General features: G+C 34.2%; 1 protein-coding gene across 1 annotated transcript in view; it reads left to right on the forward strand.

Moving 5' to 3' along the window:
* DIS3 (DIS3 homolog, exosome endoribonuclease and 3'-5' exoribonuclease) overlaps positions 1-21890 on the forward strand; it is a 33125-nt gene that overhangs the window by 2068 nt on the left and 9167 nt on the right. Inside the window, exons 3-15 of the mRNA XM_044670599.1 lie at positions 933-1129; positions 1459-1532; positions 3323-3490; positions 4635-4799; positions 6750-6863; positions 11513-11650; positions 12124-12270; positions 13248-13364; positions 13661-13762; positions 14798-14862; positions 14947-15031; positions 17285-17412; positions 18877-18963. Of these exons, the coding sequence (XP_044526534.1) occupies positions 933-1129; positions 1459-1532; positions 3323-3490; positions 4635-4799; positions 6750-6863; positions 11513-11650; positions 12124-12270; positions 13248-13364; positions 13661-13762; positions 14798-14862; positions 14947-15031; positions 17285-17412; positions 18877-18963 (1587 nt within the window). The remainder of the gene's footprint in view (positions 1-932; positions 1130-1458; positions 1533-3322; positions 3491-4634; positions 4800-6749; positions 6864-11512; positions 11651-12123; positions 12271-13247; positions 13365-13660; positions 13763-14797; positions 14863-14946; positions 15032-17284; positions 17413-18876; positions 18964-21890) is intronic.

Consider the following 21890-nt stretch of genomic DNA (forward strand, 5'->3'; position numbering starts at 1 on the left):
TTAATTGAGTACAATTTAAATAGTTTGAGTTGAGCACAGGTTGAATGTCTTTATATTTTAAATATGTTAATTGTTTTTCAAGGGCTTCAATTCTATAAATTGCTTTTTTGAAATTCAATTTTTTTTAAGCTCTTACCTTCCTTCTTAAAATCAGTATTATTTTTTAGTTCCTAGCAGAAGAGCAGTAAGGGCTACGCAGTGGGGGTTAACAGATTTGTCCAGGATCACACAGCTTAGGAAGTATCTGAGGTCATATTTGAACTCAGGTTTTCCTGACTCTAGACCTGATTAGCCCAGGAGTGGTAAGGGTGGGCGATAGGGGTCAAGTGACTTGCCCAAGGTCACACAGCTGGAAGTGTCCGAGGCCGGACTTGAACCTAGGACCTCCAGTCTCTAGGCCTGGCTCTCAATCCACTGAGCCACCCAGCTGCCCCAAATAAAGTAATATTAGGAGAGGTTTTCATTGATGAGGTGACATTTGATCTAGACCTTTGAAAAATAGAATTGCAACTAGTAGAAATGGAAGAGAGACATTTTAGGTATAAGGAAATTATTATGCCTTTAGTGATTTTATTGTTACATTTGAATAGCTATTTGGGTACTGTGGAGTAATATCTCCAATTGATATACTTTTCATTTGTCCCATTAATTAGATAGTATTTTTTCTTTTCTAATTAAGTGTATTTGTTTTAATGTATAAAAGACCCAGTGAAATTGACTATTCTCTTGACTTTTTGATTCTCGTAGCTCTTAAGGAATAAATTGGAACAATATGGTAAGAAAAGGTATCTACCATTGATCCATATTGATAGGGATGGTTTTTAAACATTTAATGACATGAACTTTAAAAGCTCACAAAACTTTGTCACTAAAATAGTGATTCTTGATTGGTTCATTCATGTGCTTTTTTAAAATTTGTTATTCATATCTAGAGAAACATATGTAGAACAAAAACAAGGGGAAAATGCTAATGATCGGAATGATAGAGCTATCCGAGTGGCAGCAAAATGGTACAATGAACACATGAAGAAAATTACAACAGATGAGAATCATCCTCAAGTTATCTTGATAACAAATGACATAAAAAATAAAGAGAAGGCAATAGAAGAGGGAGTACCAGCTTATACATGTAAGCCAAATTATCAATACTATTTACTGCTAATTTTCAGGTATAAATAAAAGTCATTCTTAGCAAGTCCTATGACCGATGTTATAAACATGATCACTATATCCTTTTTTAATATTGTCAAAAATCTTTAAGCTAAGGAACTTGTGAACTTGTGTGTTATTTTTCCCCCTTTCCCTATGTCCTTATATTGGCAGCTAGCCCTTCATTTCAGAGATTTTAGGCCCAAAGAAAATTTTAGCTATTGCTCAAGGACTTGAATGAGTAAAATTACCTCTTTCTTATGCTCGTGATTTTTTAAAATTTCTTATCTGAAAAAAATTATTTTTCAGGTGAAGAATACATAAAAAGCTTAACAGCAAACCCTGAACTCGTAGATCGTCTTGCTTGTCTATCTGATGAAGGGGTATGGTTTATGTTTGTGATATTTTGCTTTTTATTTTTAAAGGTTTTTTTAAAAGTAGGAATATTGATTAAATCTTGCAAAATGACAACTTTGGGGTTTAAATCCTAAAATTATGAAGTTTAAAAGTATAAATATTGATAGGTAAAAGATACTAAGAGTTCTGTTAAAAATAATTACTGATGTTATATTAATCTTTCCAAAATGACTGCCACAAAGAGATAGAATTTAAGTTCTCATAATTTATGGAATTCCTGTTTCAGATAGTATCTAATGCTTAGCTCCTTTATGAATCCTTTTATCCTTTCTATCAAAAAGTTTTGCTTGGGAGATCTAGGATGAATAGGCTCTTATAGCAATAGGAAAAATACTGTTGAGGTAAAACTTCCATATATGTCTCAGTAATGTTTTATTTTTGTATAAAAACTAGTTTTACTCATATCTATTAGAGTTGGAGTGAAGATGTTTATTTGTTCTATTATTTCTTTCAGTTAAATAAATTAAGTGCCAAGTATGTGTAAAGTATACCAAAATGCCATGCAGTAACATTTTTGTTAAGGAAACAGTATAAATACAAGTTTTTGAAAAATTAAATAATGGAAAATTTTAATTCCACACACATAAAACCCTGTCTAGGGTGCTAAATGAGATACAAATATGGGGGCTTTGGTAGTTCAGTGGAGGAGGGGGGTATAAATGTGCAAATAAATAATGGTGCATGATATACACAAAAGAGGTGTTTACTTAAGTCCTGTCTGAGATCTGAGGACAGATGATAAACACCTAGATGACGGTTAGCATGCTAGACCTGAAACCAGCAAGGCTTGACTTCAAATTTAGCCTCAGGCATGTACTGGCTATATGCCCCTGGTCAAGGATAAATGAGTGGAAGGAAAAACTAAACAGAATGGTTGTTGAAGATCTATAGTAAATCTTCATTATCCCTACCATTCATCTGGAAGATCTGAATATTTTCATAGAAATTTTAAAGTGAATTTTAAGAATGAAAAAAGAATTAAATCTTTAGTTATGAGAATGAAAAGGAAAAGATGAATTTCAGTAATAATGTAAAGAAAGAATATGTTTGATAACAGTTTATATATTGTGAGGGCAAAAGAAGAGAGAGGAATCAAAGATTACTTCAAGCATTCAAGCCTTGACCAATGGGAATGTAACACTATAATTGACAGGAATGAGAAAGACATAATGGGGAAACAGTTTTGTGGAAGGGAAAGAAGGAGGAATTTGGATTTAGAATAATGGAACTTTTAGAGTTAGAGGGAATTGGATATCAATCTTGTTAATCTCCTCACTTAATTAATGAGGAATTCAATATCTAGTAAAGTTGTGACTTGCTAAAGGTTATAAACATAGTGATTAAGCTGAGATAAAAGCCAGGTCTCTTGATTCCTCAGGTTAGTATTCTTTCTATTCTTGTGGCAGCAGCAGGAAGCAAAAAAGAAGTGACAAGGACTGGTGGAAATGTGACATGAAGAAAGAGGTCAAAATACTGTCCGTTTGTTCCTATTATGTTAAGAGGCATTTGTTATGCCATACCCCAGAGTAGTTTTATTTTAATTATATCTTTTTCTTAATGCTAACGTATTGAATCAAGAAACCTTCCCTTTGTATTATTTTTGTACTTTTAATCTATAAGATTGTTATATTTCATTGTTACTTAAATAGCAAATTTACATCTTATTTTTAAATTGGAAGGAATTCTTTTTGGGACTTATTTAAAACAGATTTGAGTGCATTATTACTAATTACATTTTTGGGGGTTTATTTTGCAGAATGAAATAGAAAGCCGAAAAGTAATATTTCCAGAGCATCTTCCCCTGAGTAAGTTACAGCAAGGCATAAAATCTGGTGCATACCTTCAAGGAACATTCAGAGCAAGTAGAGAAAATTATCTTGAAGCCACAGTATGGGTTCATGGAGATGATGAAGAGAACAGAGAGGCAAGTTTGGAATGATATGAACTACATTACTTTTTATCTGGCCTAATGCATGTATTTAATGTGTTTTAGTGGGAGGATTTAGATTTGTCCATATCCCTCTTATTTTGTCAGTTTGGGGACAGTTATCAAAGCCTTGGCTACTAGTGTATTTAGCCTCTGACTATTTCTAAGTTCCTCTTGATCAAACTTACCCTTTACTTTGCTTATATTTCATATAATAATAGTAATAATGGCAAGATTTATATAGTTCATCATCATCATAATAGTGAGTTGCCCAGGGTAACACAGCTGATAGTTTTGTAAGGCTAGATTTGACGTAGGTCTTCCTGACTCTAGCTCTATCCACTCATTCTCTTCTCCCGTTCTGCCAGTTCTGCTGGTAGGTGCTTTTATTTCCATTTTGTAAATGAGGAAACTAAGGATAAAAGATTAAATGACCTTCTTAGAGTCATAGAGTTAATAAATGTCTGAATCAAGATTTGAACAGTCCAACTCTCTATGTAGGATGTTTATTATCCTTTGTAACAAACTTATACTTGGCTTGTATTCTAGTGCATTTTTTAAAACCCTTACCTTCTGTCTTAGAATCAGTACTGTGTATTGGTTCCAAAGGAGAAGAGTGGTAAGGGCTAGGCAATGGGGGATAAGTGACTTGCCCAGGGTCACACAGCTGGGAAGTGTCTGAGGCCAGATTTGAACCTTCACCTAGGTTCTCTAGGTCTCTCTGTCTCTAGGCCTGGCTCTCAGTCCACTGAGCCACCCAGCTGCCCCCCATTCTAGTGCTTTTTAAACAGTTTTTCCCAGATTATAAGGCAGAAGCCATCCATTCTACCTTCTCCACTTTGTTTTATTATTGTCTGAGAAAAATATAAAATATTCCATTCTTTCACTTTTTAAATTGAAAAATAGAAAACATACAGTAATTATAGTAATGATAAAAAGCAGCATTTTGCTCAATATAATTTTTTGAAAATATTCATATATCATGGCTAAGCATTGGAGATAAGCAAAGGGGTGTTTATAAACAAAAAAGCAAGGAAGATAGAACCACATACAGTGTAGACATAGACCAAGACAAATTTTAACATGCTTTCATTGAGTAATGGGATCATTTCTCTATCTTTCTTCTGCTATTTATGTACAGATCATCCTCCAAGGACTTAGAAACTTGAATCGAGCTGTTCATGAGGACATTGTAGCTGTAGAGCTTTTGCCCAAAAGTCAGTGGGTAGCACCATCTTCTGTGGTCTTACAAGATGATGGACAAAATGGAGATGATGTAGAAGATGAAGAAGAAAAAGAAAACACTGTATGAAATTAAACAGGTTTTCATGCTTGGTTTTATTTTTGTTTATGACCAGTTAAGATAAACTTTGCATTGTTTTAAAAAAAGAAACCTTTTATCTCTGTGTTACTTTTATAATATACTACTTTCTTGAAATGTACTTGTAGATCACAGGTGGATTTGAGTATATGTTTGAAACTCAGATGCAAGAAAAATATTGACTTCAATATAAAAACTTAAAATGCATGAATTTCAAGTTAATTAGGTAGAAGTGTGGTATAGTGAAAAGAAATCAATATTTTTAATCATGGAGCTTGCATTTGAATCTATTGTGGTATGACGTTGAACAAGTCATCATCTGTAAAGTCTAGATAGTTTTCTTATTTGTAAAATATAAGAATTGGACTAGATTATTATTTCAAGCTGTAAATTACTTATAAAAATACAGTAGTACTATAATTTTCACTTTAGTCTATTTTATCTAAAATTTCACTTTACATGAAGATATAACCCTCTGGACCTTTTATTGGATGTTTTACAGATTTTCCGCATTGCCTTTTAATAGGATCCAATACGAAAAAGGATATTTTCAAATGCTTATTATCATCAAGGACATAGAATTAAAAGGCTATATCATAACCATTTTGATTACTTATTTCATTTATTTTGATTATTTATTAATTACCTATTTCATTTTACTTAATTCTGTGAGTCTTAGAATGGCTTATTCCAAGTAAAATTTGTAGTAGTGCTATAATTTTTCTCCATCTGAATGATACAGTCTAAAATTTTACTCTTAATCTTGTCCTTGGAGTGTGTGTATAGGTGAAAATGTTGCTTTCAAATAGTCCTTTTGGTCCTTCTTGTAATAAACCTTTTTGACATTGAGTCATAGAATTTTAGAACTATAGGAAGCTTAGAGCTCACTACCTGCAAAATTACCTCTTTTTACAGATGGAGAAACTGAAACCCAAAGAGATTAGATGACTTTGTTCACATTAAAAGAGCTGATTTCTAGTTCTTTTCTCTAAACAGAATCCAGTCTTTACCCTATGCCACATTCTTCCTTGTTACTCTAATTCTTATAATGAATGTCCAGAGTTGTAAAAAATTTCTTCTGATAACAGATATTTATTCCTGACTTACTTGTTTTTCCAAAGTGCAGCCAAGAATCATGATATGGTTCACAAAAAAATGACATATTTTGCTTACAAGAGTATATAGCCAACACAACACCATATTAAAATAGAAAAGCTCATATTTTCTAATTAATAAACAATATTCATTAATCCCTGCTATATGGGAACTGCCGCAGTAGGTACTAGAGATGCAAAGACAAAAGTGAAATAGATCTTTCCTTAAGGAGATATATTTTTTAGGGAATACACGTTTATATACAATAATAAATTCAAGTTATGGTGGTGGGGCCTAGTACTGCTATCTCAGGAAATGAAGAAAGATCTCATATAGGTTGAGCTTGAGCTGAGCTTTGAAGGAAACGAGCTTCTAAGCAGTAGTCAGGGATTAGTGATTCCTGGTATGAGAGATATCTGATGCAAAGGCAGAGATTGGAGATGGAGTTAAGAATAGCAAGAATGCCAGTTGAGTATAAAGAATGATAAACTATTATGAGACTGCAAAGGTTTGTTGGAGCCAGGTTCTAGAGAGTTCTAAGAGTTTTTAAATAAAGAAATTTGCATTTGATACATATATAGAAAATAGAGTCAAACTAGAGTTCATATAGCATCTGGTTTTTAGGAATTTAGTGACATCTTTGTTGGTTTAGCAATATTTGGTCACAGTTGCACAGAAATTTTGAGTTAATACAGTTTATTGTGATGTCATAATTTAGAGCTTTGATGTTGCAGTATATATATACGGTATATGTAGTACATGCACTCATGAAAAATTGTCATTTGTTTTATTATTGGGAAAATGGCTAAATAATTGGTTGTTTTTATTTTTAAATTGCAGCTAAAAACTGCTATTAATGAGAAAATGTTAAGACCTTCAGGAAGAGTGGTAGGTATAATAAAGAGGAACTGGAGGCCATTTTGTGGCATGCTTTCCAAGTCTGATATTAAGGAGGTAAGTGAAAATCAGTCTCCTTAAACAATATTTGAAATACCTACTTGCCATTTGTTTATGCCTACTCTCTACAAAATGCTATGCTAGATGTAAGGGGACATACAACATTTAGATAAATCTGGTCCCAACTTTCATGGACCCAGTTAGAAAAGGGTAACTGGATAAGAAACATAGTTCATACATAATCTTCCATGGTAATCACTTTAAAAGAGTTGCAAACAAGTATCATGTAATTTATGTATGGGAGAAAGTCCAGTTTAGCCTGGATTAGATAAGGGTTTATATAGGAAAGGTGGCATTTGAGTTGGACTTTAAAGAAGGATAGCAGCCCAACAGGGAATATATTCATATAAAAAGTATTATGTACATTTTTTAATATACTACAATCTCAAAATGATTTAGTTATGATATGGCAACCAAAAAAGCTAATGTCCTGAACATAATATCAAGATTGAGGGAAATGATAATCCTTCTGCTGTATAGACTATGCATGGAATGTTGTATTCACTAATTGCTACTACATACAGTTTGGTATGGGCATAAAAATATGGGGCTCATTCTGCTGATGCAGGACCTGGAGACCATTCTATACAAGGTCAAGTGAAGCACTGTGAAGAATCTTGGAAAAATGAAAATTTAGGGCAGTGCATATTGCGATCTTCATGGGCTGCCATATGAAAGAGAGATTTGGTTTGTTCAGTTTTATGTCAATAGATAGAACTATCCTTTGAATAGTGGATTTTTAAGGGATGTAGATTTTGGTTCAATGTAAGGAAAAATTTCCTAAGAACTAGAGCTATCAAGTGGTCAGTCAGTGAACATTTATTATATATATGTATGCTATGTGCCAGTTACTGTGCATTTAGGGTGAAGATACAAAGAAAGGCAAAAGAGAGTGTCGCTATCATCTGAGACCTCACAATCTAATGTAGAAGACAAAACAAATATATGAACAAAAAAGTAATATACAGGATGAGTAGGAAATAACTCAGGGAAGACATTAGAATAAAGAAAGATTAGGAAAGGCTTTTTGTGGAATGTGGGATTTTAGCTGGGATTTGAGGTAAACCAGTAGGACAGCCAGAGAAAGTGACTGGAGTCAATCAAGGAGATATCTTCTCTTATTCATGGAGCAGCGAGGAGACCATGTCACTGTGTCAAAGAGTACATATAGCAGGGAGTAAGGTGTAAGAAGCCTGGAAAGGTGGAGGAGGCTGAGTTATGAAGGTTTTTGAATGCCAAGTAGTAGGATATTGTATTTGATGCTGGGGGTGGTTAGACTGGAACTTTAGAAAAATAACTTTCCCAGCTGAATGGAGGATGAACTGGAGTTGGGAGGAACTTGCAGTGGTAGGCTAATGCAATAGTCCTGGTGTCATGTGATAAGGACCTGTGATAAGGGTGGTGGTAGTATCAGAAGAGAGAAGAGGGGCTTATTTGAGGGATGTTACAGAGGTGTGATTGAGAAGTCCTGGCAAAAGATTAGATATGAGAAGTGAGAGAGTGAGAAGTCAAAAGTGACATCTAGGTTTCAAGCCTTAGTACCTAGGAAGAAATGTATGTTTTGAAAATAATAGGAAGGAGGGCAAGGAGGTGGCTCAGTGCATAGACAACCAGGTCTGGAGACAGGAGGCCCTGGGTTCAGATCTAACCTCAGATACTTCCTAGCTCTGTGACCCTGGACATGTCACTTAGCCCCCATTGCCTAGCTCTTACTGCTCTTCTGCCTTGGAACCAATGTGCATTTTTGATTTTAAGACAGAAGGTAAGCTTTTTTTTTTTTTTAAGGGAAAGAAAGAAAAAGAAATCATAGGGAAGTTTTCTCTTTTATTTATATTTATAAGATTTTAAAGTAGATACTGTAAGGGGGGGGGGGAAGGTTTTTGGTCGAATATATTAAAATTTGGTTGCAGGGGGAAATTTCCCCAATTAAGGAATAACCTGAAGTCAAAATTGACTTTGATAGGAATTATTTACAATTGAGAAGAGGTAGAAGAAATAAGGAAATAAGAATCTAACACAGTAGGTAAATTACTAAGATCCTCTAATCCAGGTAGATCTAATTAACCCAAACAGAGAGTCAGAGGCCCAGAGGGTAGGGTGGGGGCCTGGAGGCAAAAGCTTCAGTCACAGTCTCTATTAAAGGGAAGCTCCTTAAGAGAAGTTCAGGAAGATTCAGTCTTTAAACTTACCATGTGGAATTCCAAAGAAGATATTAAGAGCAGTCTCAGTGTCCCAGCCAGCACTCCTCCATGAACCAGCAGAGCTCCTCTAGGACCTCTTCACAAACCAGAAAACTGAGCCCAGTTGACTGAGGTCTCTTTTTAAAGGGGTCACTTATGCGTCACCTCCTGTGTCTCCCTCCTAGTTTGCGTGTCCAATCACAACAGACACTTCTCATAGTACTGCCTAGGGGGTGATCAGTTGATTCTGATTTGTCACCCACTCTAGCACAGGTAGGTTATGAACCTCCCAAAATTGGAGGTGTTCTCACCTTTGGTGATTAAATCTAAAGATGGGCAGTGTAGACTTAATCTAATTATCACAGTACTAGATGGCCATTTTTCAGGGCTTTTGTAGAAGAGATTCTTGGTTGGGTACAAGGTAGAATTAAAGGCCTCTGAGGTCATTCTAATACTGAGATTCTTTGTGTGTGGTGAAGGTAAGGACAGTGTGTTCTAGGCATTGTGAATAATATGAACAAAGGCAGCAGAGGTAGGAGAACATAGGCTCTGTTTGCATCAAAGGTTGCTTGAAGTTTATCAGTGCAGGAATGGTGTAACAGACAAAACTAGTGAAATCTCTAGGAACAGGTTTGTAGGAAACACATCAATCTTGTATTTGGACATGTTGCATTTAAACTAGTTGGGCATCCAAGTGGAGGTGTCCTGAAGGAAGTTGGTAGAATAAGTTTAGAACTTCAAAATCAGTTTAAGCCTTTTGATAGAAATTTAGGACCTGTCACACAGAGATAGCTCAAGCTTTGGGGTTAAAGTAGATTGCCAAGAGAGAGAATGAAGAGAGAGAAGAAAAGAGGACCAAATACTCATTTCAGAGGATTAGGAAGAAGAATAGTGAAGGAAATAGTGGAATGGTTAGGGAAATAGGGAGAGAAGCAGAACTGGAGTAGTTTTTCTGAGATCAGAGGAGAATAGTATTTAGTAGAGGTAGCTAGAGAGATCAAAAGCTTCAGAGGGTGGAATATGAGGAAAGAAGAAAGAAAATTGGAGGTACTAATTTGATTGGGCTATCAGTCTTAGATTATCTCAGCAACCATATGAAAGAAGAATAAGAGAAATCTGAATGAAAACAATTGTGTTTTCAGTACTTCACAGACTGACAAAGATAACAAAGGCAGAAATAGTCACCATTGGAGAGGTCATGGAAAGACAGACATTTAGAATACTGTTGGTAGAGTTAGAAATTCTGGACCCATTTCTAAGAAACCATTTAGTTTCTAGGAAACCACTGGGTTATGTTTAAGAAAATATCTGAAATATCCATACCCTTCGACTTAGCAATTTCAGTGCTGGGGACCCATAAATGCCAAAATATTTCAACATTTCTGGTGCCAGCCAAAAAGAAATAACTGGAAACAAAGTGCATGTCCATTGGTTGAAAAATGAGTGAACAAAATTGTGATATATGACTAATGAAATATTCCTTGCACAATACAAAATGATGAATTCATGGAGTAGTCAATGAAAACATGAGAAAGTGATAGAAAGTGAAGTGAGTAGAACGAGAGAAAGCATGACTACCATAATGTAAATGCAGAGAATGTGGAAATTAAATAGACCATTGTAATGACCAGTGTTGGCCTTATAGAAGAGACGAAGAAATGCAATCTTGCCTTTCATTGGGGAGACCTAAAAGTGTAGAATGTTTCTTATATTGTGAGACATAGGGACTATTCCTTCTGGGTTTGTTTAATCCATTTTCTTTGTTGTAAAGAAATGAAGAATCCTAAGGTTGTGGGTTGGTGGTTATATCCAGAATTTTCTGTGAGTGTAATGTTTAAAAAAAAAAAGCACCAGTATGTACTGTTTAGCCTTGAAAAAATTAAAGAAGTCATTGATGAGGCAGTGTGTTCTAGTAGATAATTCAATGAGATTGGAGTTAGGAAGAGATATTTTCAAATTTTGCCTCAAAGACTTACTACCATATGATCCTAGGAAAGTAAGTAAATTCTCTGCCTCAGTGTTCTCATCTGTAGTATATATTTCATAGTATTATTATGAGGAACAAATGAGATAATGCATGTAAAGCACTACATAATTGTCTTTTTTGTGGTTTAAAGTTTCAGGAAAATGGTTGGGATTGAAAGCCAGTTTTGAAGGGTTAAGGTACTTAGAGGCTCTGGATATAGACAGCTTTTTTAAAGAAGTAATAGGGAAAGATAAGACAGATAGTAGATGGATGAAAGAAGGCTCTTTTAAGAATATTAATAAGATTTCATAAGCAGATGGGAAGAGAATGATATGTGAAAAAGAGGGAATGATTATTGAAACAATTTCCTTGAGAAGATGGGAAGGAAAATGTTCCAAGGTTCCAATGGAGGGATTTCTTTTACTAGAATGAAGAGGAAGAGGTTTTTACTTTTTTGAGGAACTTATGACCAACCAAGAACATTTTTATTTTGTCTTTAGTCAAGAAGGCATCTCTTTACACCTGCTGACAAGAGAATACCTCGAATTCGAATAGAAACAAGACAAGCTTCAACCTTAGAAGGACAAAGAATTATTGTTGCAATTGATGGTTGGCCCAAGAATTCTAGATATCCTAATGTAAGTTCTTTTTAGAGTACACAATTTTATTTAGTTTATGCATATAATCCAAAACAGTGATGCTATCTTCAACTTAACCAAGTTAAGGTATTGTTTATAATAGCTTGCTTGTCTATATTTGTGAGAAATGAATTCATGAAAAAGCTAATTTTCAAATTTTCTAGAATTGAAATGCCTCTTAAAGGTCCATATAAGATGAGTCTATGAAGCAGATTCAAAGACTAATCTTTATATATATATGTCTTTATATACATATAAATAAACAAACATCTTTGGAAAGGTCTTGTCACCTCCACAGATTTCAGTTTTCCCATTTGTTCATTGGAAGACAGTGTATCTGTCCAACTCCTTGGGTTTTTTAAGGAAGAGTAAATTGTGAAAGCTGTTTAAACAATAGTAATAATAATTTAATAGGGGAATGGGTTTCTGATGAAAGAATTGTAAATGTCTTCTGAAATATCTGTTATTTTTAGGGTCACTTTGTAAAAAATTTAGGTGCTGTTGGTGATAAAGAGACTGAAACAGAAGTTCTTCTTCTTGAACATGATGTTCCCCACCAGCCTTTCTCTCAGGCTGTTCTTAGTTTCCTGCCAAAGATGCCTTGGAATATCACTGAAGAGGTGAGAGAAAAATGATGCCAAATGAGCTGTACCCATTTAGAGAAAAAGTGGGGCCTTAGCCTAGCACAAGTACAACCCCTGTCATGTTATCTCCCACTCATCCCAATAAAAAATTCAGACTGTTAGTTTTACCTTTTTTTTTTTTTTAAAGATAATGCTGCTGGAATAACTATAACATATTAAGCAGAATGAGAAATCAGAGGTTTTTGCCCTTACATTTATCTATCAATTGATGGTTCAAGCTATCTAGTTGTTTGTTTTTCATTGGCCAAAATACTTTGAATATGTGGGGGAAAAAACATTTATGCTTGGCCAGAAGTTAAACTCTCAGGAAGCAGAGCAATTGCATATTTTGGGTTTTCAAGGGTAAATATGCTGCTTATCACAAATATTAGGGTTTGGATATGTTAAAATAAAACAGCCTCAATTCACATTTGAACTAACATGGGAAAAATGAACTATGTATGTATTTTAATAATCACTATTAGTAGTATATGAAATATCATATTGTATAAATTTAAATGAGCTAAAAACTAATGGAGGATTTATAGGAATACTTGCATAAGAATCAGGCTAGATAAAATAGCATAGAAGTATTGTAATCATGCTATTAGAAGGAGTTACCCATACCAGTGAGGTATAGGGAAAATATATATGTTATAAAGTAGTATAAGTATAATAAGGTCTCAAGATTTCAAGAGAATGTTTTCTTCTCCACTAATATAGATTGAAATCTCCTGATAATTAACTTAGTATGAGGTATTACAGTTGGAGGCCATTATCAAATCCACCGAAACCCCTCCAAGCCTGCCAGTCTCTCAGAGCTTGTACTCTGCGAGTATCACTTTGAGGATTAAGGGTAACCTCTAGGCCACAATGATTCATCAAAGGATTAATTATTAGTTGAAATATATTGATCCTACTCCAGCTGCTGAATTTTTATACATAATTTTTTCCTTTTTTATACCACTTTATAGGATATGAAAAATAGAGAAGATTTGAGACATCTTTGTGTTTGTAGTGTGGATCCTCCAAAGTGTACTGATATAGATGACGCTTTACATTGTCGAGAACTAGAAAATGGAAATCTAGAGGTATTCCTTTTACAAGGTCCTTCTTGCTGGAGATGTTCATTTTATAATTTATGTTTGAGTAGACCTTTACTTGAATAATTTTCATCTAATCTGGTAGAATTTATTTGTGAAGTGCTACTGTAAAGTTGTGTTTATTATAGCTAGAGAAACTAATGGATTTGTATTATTAGATTAAAGTGTTAGATGTATCATTTTTATTTTTTTGTTGAATTTCTTCCTCCTTAGATATTCTTTAGGAAAGTTAATGAATTATGCAGAATCTTGTCATTTTTTTTAATTACTTCTTGTCTTTTGAGGTTGGTGTTCACATTGCAGATGTTAGCCACTTCATTCGACCAGGAAATGCTTTGGATCAAGAGTCAGCTAAGAGAGGAACAACTGTATATCTTTGTGAAAAAGTAAATATTTTTCATTCAGCACATATTAATAACATGGCTACTGTGTGAAAGTTATTGTTTGATGATACAAACTTCAAGTGAAATTTTAGTCATTTTTCTTTGTAACATTTTTTTTCTTATTAATGAAGAGAGTTAACAGGCTTTTGATTAAGATTATTTGAGAGATTTCCTTGAGAGGAAGAATATTCTCTGGATTTAGTGAAGCCTTTCATCCTACTAATGTTGAATCCTAACAGTGGATATATTCTTTTTTCTTTTTGTGAACTTGGCTAGGCATATGTGGATGACCCAGGTTTTTTATGTCATGGAAAATAATGTACTCCCTTGTGAGTATCCCAGATGACAATTAGAAGTAGTTTAGCTTTTTCCTATTTGCTGTTTGGCTAGCTCAGAGCAGTCTTTGTTGTGATGGAAATATAGAATCTAATAGAGTGGATCAATCAGCAAGCATTTATTAAACACCTAGTATTTGCCAAAGAACTGTTATTCTCTATGAATAGAAATACAAAGAATTGAATAATGCTTAGTTCCAAGGACCTTGCATTTGAATCAAGAGGCAGTGAGTAAATATGTAAAAATATATGTAAAAATTAAATATATAAAAAAATATGTAGCACAATTAGAATATTAATAATTAGAAGAAGGGACTGTAGAGGTCATCTAAGCTTTCTATTTTATAAGTTCACATCTGATTTGCCCAAAATTAACACCAAAAACCAGGTTTATCAAAAATGTCATTAATTCGAAGGTAAATTATAAAAGTTTTTGTTTAAGAAAAGTCAGCTCTGCCAAAGCTAGATCCTAGAAATCTTGACTTGTAGTTTAATCTTCTTACTATACCATGTTACCACAGTTCCTCCTTTGTGTTCTAGAAATGTAGAATTGTCATTAAGAGTTCATATTTAAAAACAGTTTTTCTTTTCATTCCTTAAGATTTCATTTTCCTCCCCAGTTAGTAGTTAGCAGGAAAATATGAATAAAATTTCATATCATATTGATAAATAATTTTTAAGGTTTTATTTCTGTCTTTTACAGAGAATTGATATGGTTCCAGAATTGCTTAGCTCTAATTTATGCTCATTAAGATCAAATGTGGACAGGTATCTATGCATACTTTTTCATAAGACTTAATATTTACATTTAATGTTCATCACTATTTTAATTTTATGCATCTTTTTTTCTAGACTTGCCTTTTCATGTATTTGGGAAATGAATCACAATGCTGAAATTTTAAAAACAAGATTTACAAAAAGTGCCATTAATTCAAAGGTAAAGTGTAAAATGTTTCTTTGTTTAAAAAAAAAATTGGTGCTTTGAAAAAAGATTGCCCAAATTTACTTGAGTCAGAAAACTAGAGAAGTTACATTGCCAGCTTCCCTAGCCTTTCTTTTAGAAAATACTCCAAACTAGGGCAGCTAGGTAGCATAATGGATAGAGTGCCTGGCCTAGATTCAGGAGGACATGGGTTCAAATGTGGACTCAGACACTTGCTAGCTGTGTGATCCTGAGCAAGTCAACCCCAGTTGCCTAGTACATTGTAGTAAGGATTTAAAAAAAGAAAGAAAATATTTCAAATCTAGAGCTTTGAACTATCTACTTTGTCCTTGTGTTCCTGTTAGGGAAAAGCAAGACTGAAAACAGTCATAATGTATCACTTTACCTATTGAAAATTGTATTGAAAGCTATAAAGCTTAGTGTTTTACAGAGGTTTAGGACAGAGAATTTTAAGTATAGAAGTTTTTATATTTAAAAAAATGTTTTTAACCCAAATGAATTTCTAATTGATGATAACAGTGAAATGAATTGTGTGTCAAAAATCAGGCAATGTGAGATAAACTGTTAGAAAGGCGATTTCTAGGAGGCTTTCTATGAGTCTTCTAAACTTTGCAACTTCTGTGAAACTTCTAGAATATAATGAATTCCTCTTTCATTTCTGTATTCATAGATACTTTAAAACACTATTATTTTCATGGTGGCTCCTTTGTTAGTAGGGCTTCTCTGTGTTAGAAATAAAATTAATGTATGGAGTGATAAAATTAAAAATATCATGGTTTCAAAGGGTTTATTGAAAGCTATTTAGAAAAATGAAGCCATGTGCCTGTTGAGTTATTTTAAAAGAGACCCGCCATTTACCTGTTCCTCCCCTCCTCGCTCCTGCTCCATGATCACAAAGAGAGAGGAAGTACCAATCGGGTCCTCAATCTTTATACTCCTGTTTACGTTATTACACTTCCTGCCCACCTGATTATGCAAGAGGAATCATGGGAAATGTAGTTCAAAGAGCCCTAAATGTCCACAGGAAGTTTAGATCAGGGACCTCAAAATTAGTTCAAGGACCCCCAAATTTCCAATATAACAACTGTGAAGCAGGGACATTGAGGCACGTTTTTATGTCTGTATGAAGCACACTTTAGGGACTTTCTGTAACCTTTTGGTATAAGATCAAATCCCATCTTTACCTTGATCTTTCTTCAAAGAATCATAGAATCAAAATAAGTAAGAGTGAGAGACTATCTTAATTATCTAATTGCCATCATGCCAATTTGTGGATGGTAGGTCATCATCTTATCTGGAGATTTCACTGGAGCATCTAGTATTTTCTACAATGCTGAAATAATAACTTGAAAATAGAAGATTTAGAAATAAATTGTGTACATTAGGATTCTTACCAAACACTGGGGTAATTATAGGCAGTCTCTTTAAAAGGTGAAAAGTACTTTTCTGTCAGAGGCTACATGGTTCTACTTCTGTTTTCTTCTACTGCTGATGCTGCTCAAATACCAAGGGAACTGCCGGTCTTTGTTGGTTATCCCAAAGATATTAACTCTGCCTTTGTGGTAATTTTAGGGTTGGGGATAAGATTACCTTTGGCTCTTGAAATTCCCACTGTCTACTTGGAAAAATGATGAACCAATTATGTTTGACTATTTGAAGACAGTTTAATTAATTGGATTAATCTGGTTTTTAGATTTTAACTTGACATCTAAAGCCAAAGCAAACTTGTCAAGCCTTGAACTAGACCAAGTTTTCATTTCACAGATGAAAAAATAAACCCAGAAACATTAAATAAGATGTTGCATAGGCTATTACATGTTTTTAATTATTTGCATACTGAACATTATATGTTAAAGGATCTTACCATATTGTTCCTGGAACAGTCTGTACTATCTAGGCTAGTTTCCAAACTTTCACATTTACTTCACCTCATTGGTTCTTAGGCTTCAATTAAACACTGAAATAACCAATGGAAGTGGAGGAAGGGAACTGAAGTAAAGTAATTTCTTAATAGTTCAGTATCACATTGACTTTAGGTAGATAACGAGGTTCTGCTCTGAAAAATGCTAGTTTAATAGACCAGAATAGCAGAATTGAAAGTTGGAATCTTTACTCAAAATTTCCTTTCCATTATTGATTTTAAGCAGTTTGATATTATGGATTTTAGATTTTTATCCGAGGCAGGAAGTCACAACTCTAATTTTCTTGTTCATTATTGTCATGTTAGTTTACAACTTCTCTTTCCAGGCCTCACTTACATATGCAGAAGCTCAAATGAGAATTGATTCAACATCCGTTAATGATGATATTACCACTAGTCTCCGTGGACTAAATAAACTAGCAAAAATTCTGAAGAGGCGGAGAATTGATGCAGGGTATATTTTCCTTATTTGTTAGATATATCTAAGTTGGATATCATCATTAAAATGTCTTTTTTGAAAGCCAATGTTTATCATATGTAATAGAGAAACATTTAGTGTCTTGGGTAGAAAATATTTAAAGTATGCATCAAGTACTATAGTTAGGTTTGTTTGCGTGCTACATGTATGATATATGTATGTCAGATATGCATGATATATATTTAAATAACAAATGCTATAAAGTAAGTATGGTACATTGGACAGAGAACTGGACTCAGAACCAGGAAAGACTTGGGTTCAAGTCTCTGATACATACTGTTTCACTTAACCTCTTACCACTCTAAGCACCTAAGATTAAGAGCTGCATGTATACTGGTTAAAGGGCTTTTCTTCCCAGCAATTTTTTATACCATTGAAATTACCAGTCTAGTCTTATCTCTAGCTAAGATGGGATAGCTAGGTGGGGCAATGGATAATGTACCAGGCCTTGAGTCAGGAAGACTCATCTTCCTAAATTCAAGTCTGTCTTCAGACACTTTCTAGCTGGGTAAGCCTGGGTAAGTCATATAACCGTTTTGCTTCTGTTTCCTCTTCTGTTAAATGAGCTGGGAAAGGAAATGGCAAGCCATTCCAGTATCTTTGCTAAGAAAACCTAAATGGTGTCATGGAGAATTGGACATGACTAAAAAATATCTCAGCATTATCATGTAATAAGATGCTTGATAAGAAGTGTAGTTCTCATCCAGTAGCATCATCCCATTAACTAGGAACAAACTGATTCCTCAAACCACCTAATAAAACCTCTTTGATTACTGATTTTGGAAGGAGTTCTGTCTAATAGTTTTAACTCTTTTCTCTGATTTAATAGATATTTATTAAAAAGAAAAAAAAGGGGACAGCTAGGTGGCTCAGTGGATTGAGAGCCAAGCCTACAGATGAGAGGTCCTGGGTTCAAATTTGGCTTCGGATACTTCCTACTTATGTGACCCTGGGCAAGTCACTTAACCCCCATTTCTTAGCCCTTTACTGCTCTTCTGCCTTGGAATCAATACACAGTATTGATTCCAAGACAGAAGGTAAGGGATTTAAAAAAATTAATAAAAAGAAAAAGAAGATGGAGGTAAAGAATTATAAAAGTACTCCAGGACTTTGGATGAATTCTGCTATATTTCTGTTTTGAAAGTCACTTTCTAGATTATTGACATCTTTTCACTAAGGCTGATCCCACTAGTTATAGTGCTTAAAACAGTTGCTCTTAAATTATGAAGGACCATTGAAAGCTTAAGCTTTCAGAAGAGTAGCTATATCCCCAAATAGGAATTTATTAATTCTAGTTGGTAAAATACAGAGGTGCTTCTATATTTAAGACCTTCCGCAAAGTTCTGTTGAACACATTCTTTAGTTTTTATCAAGGGATTATTTTCATATTTTTGACTATAATATTAAGGGTCATTTGTTTTTTTTGTTTTTCTTTTTAAGGGCTTTGATACTTTCTTCTCCGGAAGTTCGCTTTCATGTGGATAGTGAAACTCATGACCCTATAGATCTTCAGACAAAGGAACTTAGGTATGTTATTTTTTAATAAAAGATGAATAAGATTTTGAATTTCAACATGAACATTTAGAATATACGCGCATAAGTGGATATGCATGTATAACACTTATTTTCCTTTGGCTACTAAAAATTAACTTAAATACTTAAGTATAAGGATATCTAGGTGACTCAGTGGATTGAGAGCCAGGCCCTAAAGATGGGAGGTCCTGGGTTCAAATCAGACAGAACTCTTCAAAGGGACTCTTCCTAGCTGTTTCATTCTGGGCAATGTGATAATTAGATTAAGTCTACACTGCCCATCTTTAGATTTAATCACCAAAGGTGAGTGGTGCTCAAATCACTAAAATATTTTGCTCTCACCTTTGGTGATTAAATCTAAAGATGGGCAGTGTAGACTTAATCTAATTATCACAGCAAGTCACTTAGTCCCAATTACCTGGTCTTTACCACTCTTCTGCCTTAGATCTGATACTTATTATTGATTCTAAGATGGCAAGCATTTAAAGAAATATATTTCATTTGTGATCTCATCAGTGTGAACATTCCCTCTAATGGTGCAGATCCCAAAGAGATCTTCCCAATTTGAAGGTCTTTATTCCATGTCTTGTGATAAACCTAAAGATCACAGTCCAGTGAGCTAGAAACCTTTCTATAAGTCTTAACACTGGGTCTCAGGGCAGTACTAGTTGTCTTTTCTGTTATCTTTTATTTTTCTTGACCCATCTCCTTTTCTCATTATTTTAGGGTATCCTTTTTACCCTTTCTTTATCATATTTTCATTGGGAATATGCTAAAATCTAATTACACTTGAATCTCTCCATTGTCTTCCACAAAATCATACTCATGATATGGAGGTTGCCAATGTTTCTTTTAAATCTGCCAGTGGGATTTCCTTTCTTTTTTTGTGATGTGTGAGGATTGTGGATGTGAAATATTATATATAATGTCGAATGACTTAGTTGTTTTATCAGTTGATTTTGCAGAACCACCTTTTAGATCTTGTTTTTTTCTTTGTTATGAGGGTGTTTTGCTTAAGGTAGGGAGAACAGGATACTTGGAATAATAGTAATATATTTTTTTAAATCACTAAAATATTATTTATTAAATATTATTAAACATTTATAAATTTATGCCAGTGGAGTGCAAGCTCTGGCTAGTGCTATCAAGATAAGAAAGGTTTCTCAAGGACCTGGTAATACATAAGTCTAAGAACCAATATAGCTAATTATAGTGAGCTAATTTATTAGTCTGTTAGCCACTAACTGGTAAATTATTTGGCCATAGTAATTAAGCTTCAGGAAATTCTTACTTTTTAAACTCTAGAGCTGTGTCACCAAGAACTATAAGATTACCTCTGCCTGGGTATTGTACTCACCAGTCCCTCAATATATACGCCCAGCAACAGAAGTGGTCCAATTTGGTAAAAAATTAAAAAACAAACAGTTGGATAGTTATTTTGAGATTCTTAGCACACGTTGAATGGATTCTCTTTAGGGGATTTATGGGAAGACATATCCTTCATTGGATGCAGAATTCACTCTAGTTAGCATTCTCTATCACCCCTTTTTTCAGTCAAATTCCTAGGTTAGAACAGAAACCAAGGGAGATATTTAATTATGAAAAACCAGCTAGGTATATAATAGGTATTTGGGGAGGCATAGTGTGAAGAAATAAAAAGGAATAAGGTTTTGTGCAGGGTTTATATGATCAGAGACTTAGATCTGGAATAGCCCATCAAATTCAGTCCCCTCCTTTTATAGATAAGGAAACTAAGACCTCTAGCTGAGAGACATTTTCCTGAGAGAGGTGGTATTATCATGAGTATTCAAATCATTAGTGAAATCAAGAACAGTGGAGACTAAAGAAAAGCTTTAACTAGTCAGATTGCACTCTGCTGCCAGAGCCTACAAGGTTCCAAAATCATGATGATGTGAGTAGGAGATAACAGAGAAGGACTTGCATTAAGAAAATAATGTATATACAAGTATACATTTAATTAGTGGAATAGTAGGTTTTGCTCTCAAAAGGACATTGGAGAATGAGGAACCTCAGGCCCAGAGAGGAGGTCACACAGATACGGAAATGGCATACCCAGAATTCAAACTTCTCTCTTCTTAACTTGAAATCTAGCACTTTGTACTGGATACATTGACTCCTCCATTTAATTGCTAGTAAAAATAATAATGTGATTTGTTTTCCCACTATGTTTTAAAATCTTGAGGGTTTTTTTTTTTAAATTTTTAAAATTAGTTTGCTGGTTACATTAAAATTCCCAGGTATCTTGCTCCCTCCCTCTCTCCCCTCTCAGCACTATGAAAGATTGTTTGACAAAAAAAAAGTATATATAAACTATGTTTTTTGTGTTTTTGTTTATCGGTTTTCTCTGGATATGGACATTCACAAGTTATTTTTCAGACATTCAGTAGCTGTACATAATGCTCTCTTGGATCTACTTGTTGCAAACTTTTTGCAATTTCATGTGGGTCTTTACATTTTTTTAAAACAATTAACCTGCTAATCATTTTTTTAACCCTTCCATCTCTCTGAGAATTAATAAGTATTGGTTCCAAGGCAGAAGAGTAGTAAGGTCTAGGAAGTTGAGATTAAGTGATTTGCCCAGGGTCACACATCTAGGAAGTGACTGCAGTCAGATTTAAACCTAGGTCCTCCCCACTCTAGGCTTGGCTCTCTATCCATGAAGCCACCTAGCTTTCCCTCTGCTCATCATTTCTTTTGGCATAATAGCATTCCATCACAATAGTGCCACAACTTGGTCAACCATTCCACAATAATTGACATCTCCTCAGTTTCTAGTTCTTTGCCACCACAAAGAGAGTGGCTATAAATATTTTAGAACATGTAAGATCTTTTCCTTTTTTTTTTTTTTTTTAAATTATTACATTGGGAAGTAGACTCAGCAGTGGTTTTACTGGATCTAA

This window comes from Gracilinanus agilis, chromosome 3, assembly GCF_016433145.1.
Source record: "Gracilinanus agilis isolate LMUSP501 chromosome 3, AgileGrace, whole genome shotgun sequence".
Lineage (NCBI taxonomy): Eukaryota > Metazoa > Chordata > Mammalia > Didelphimorphia > Didelphidae > Gracilinanus > Gracilinanus agilis.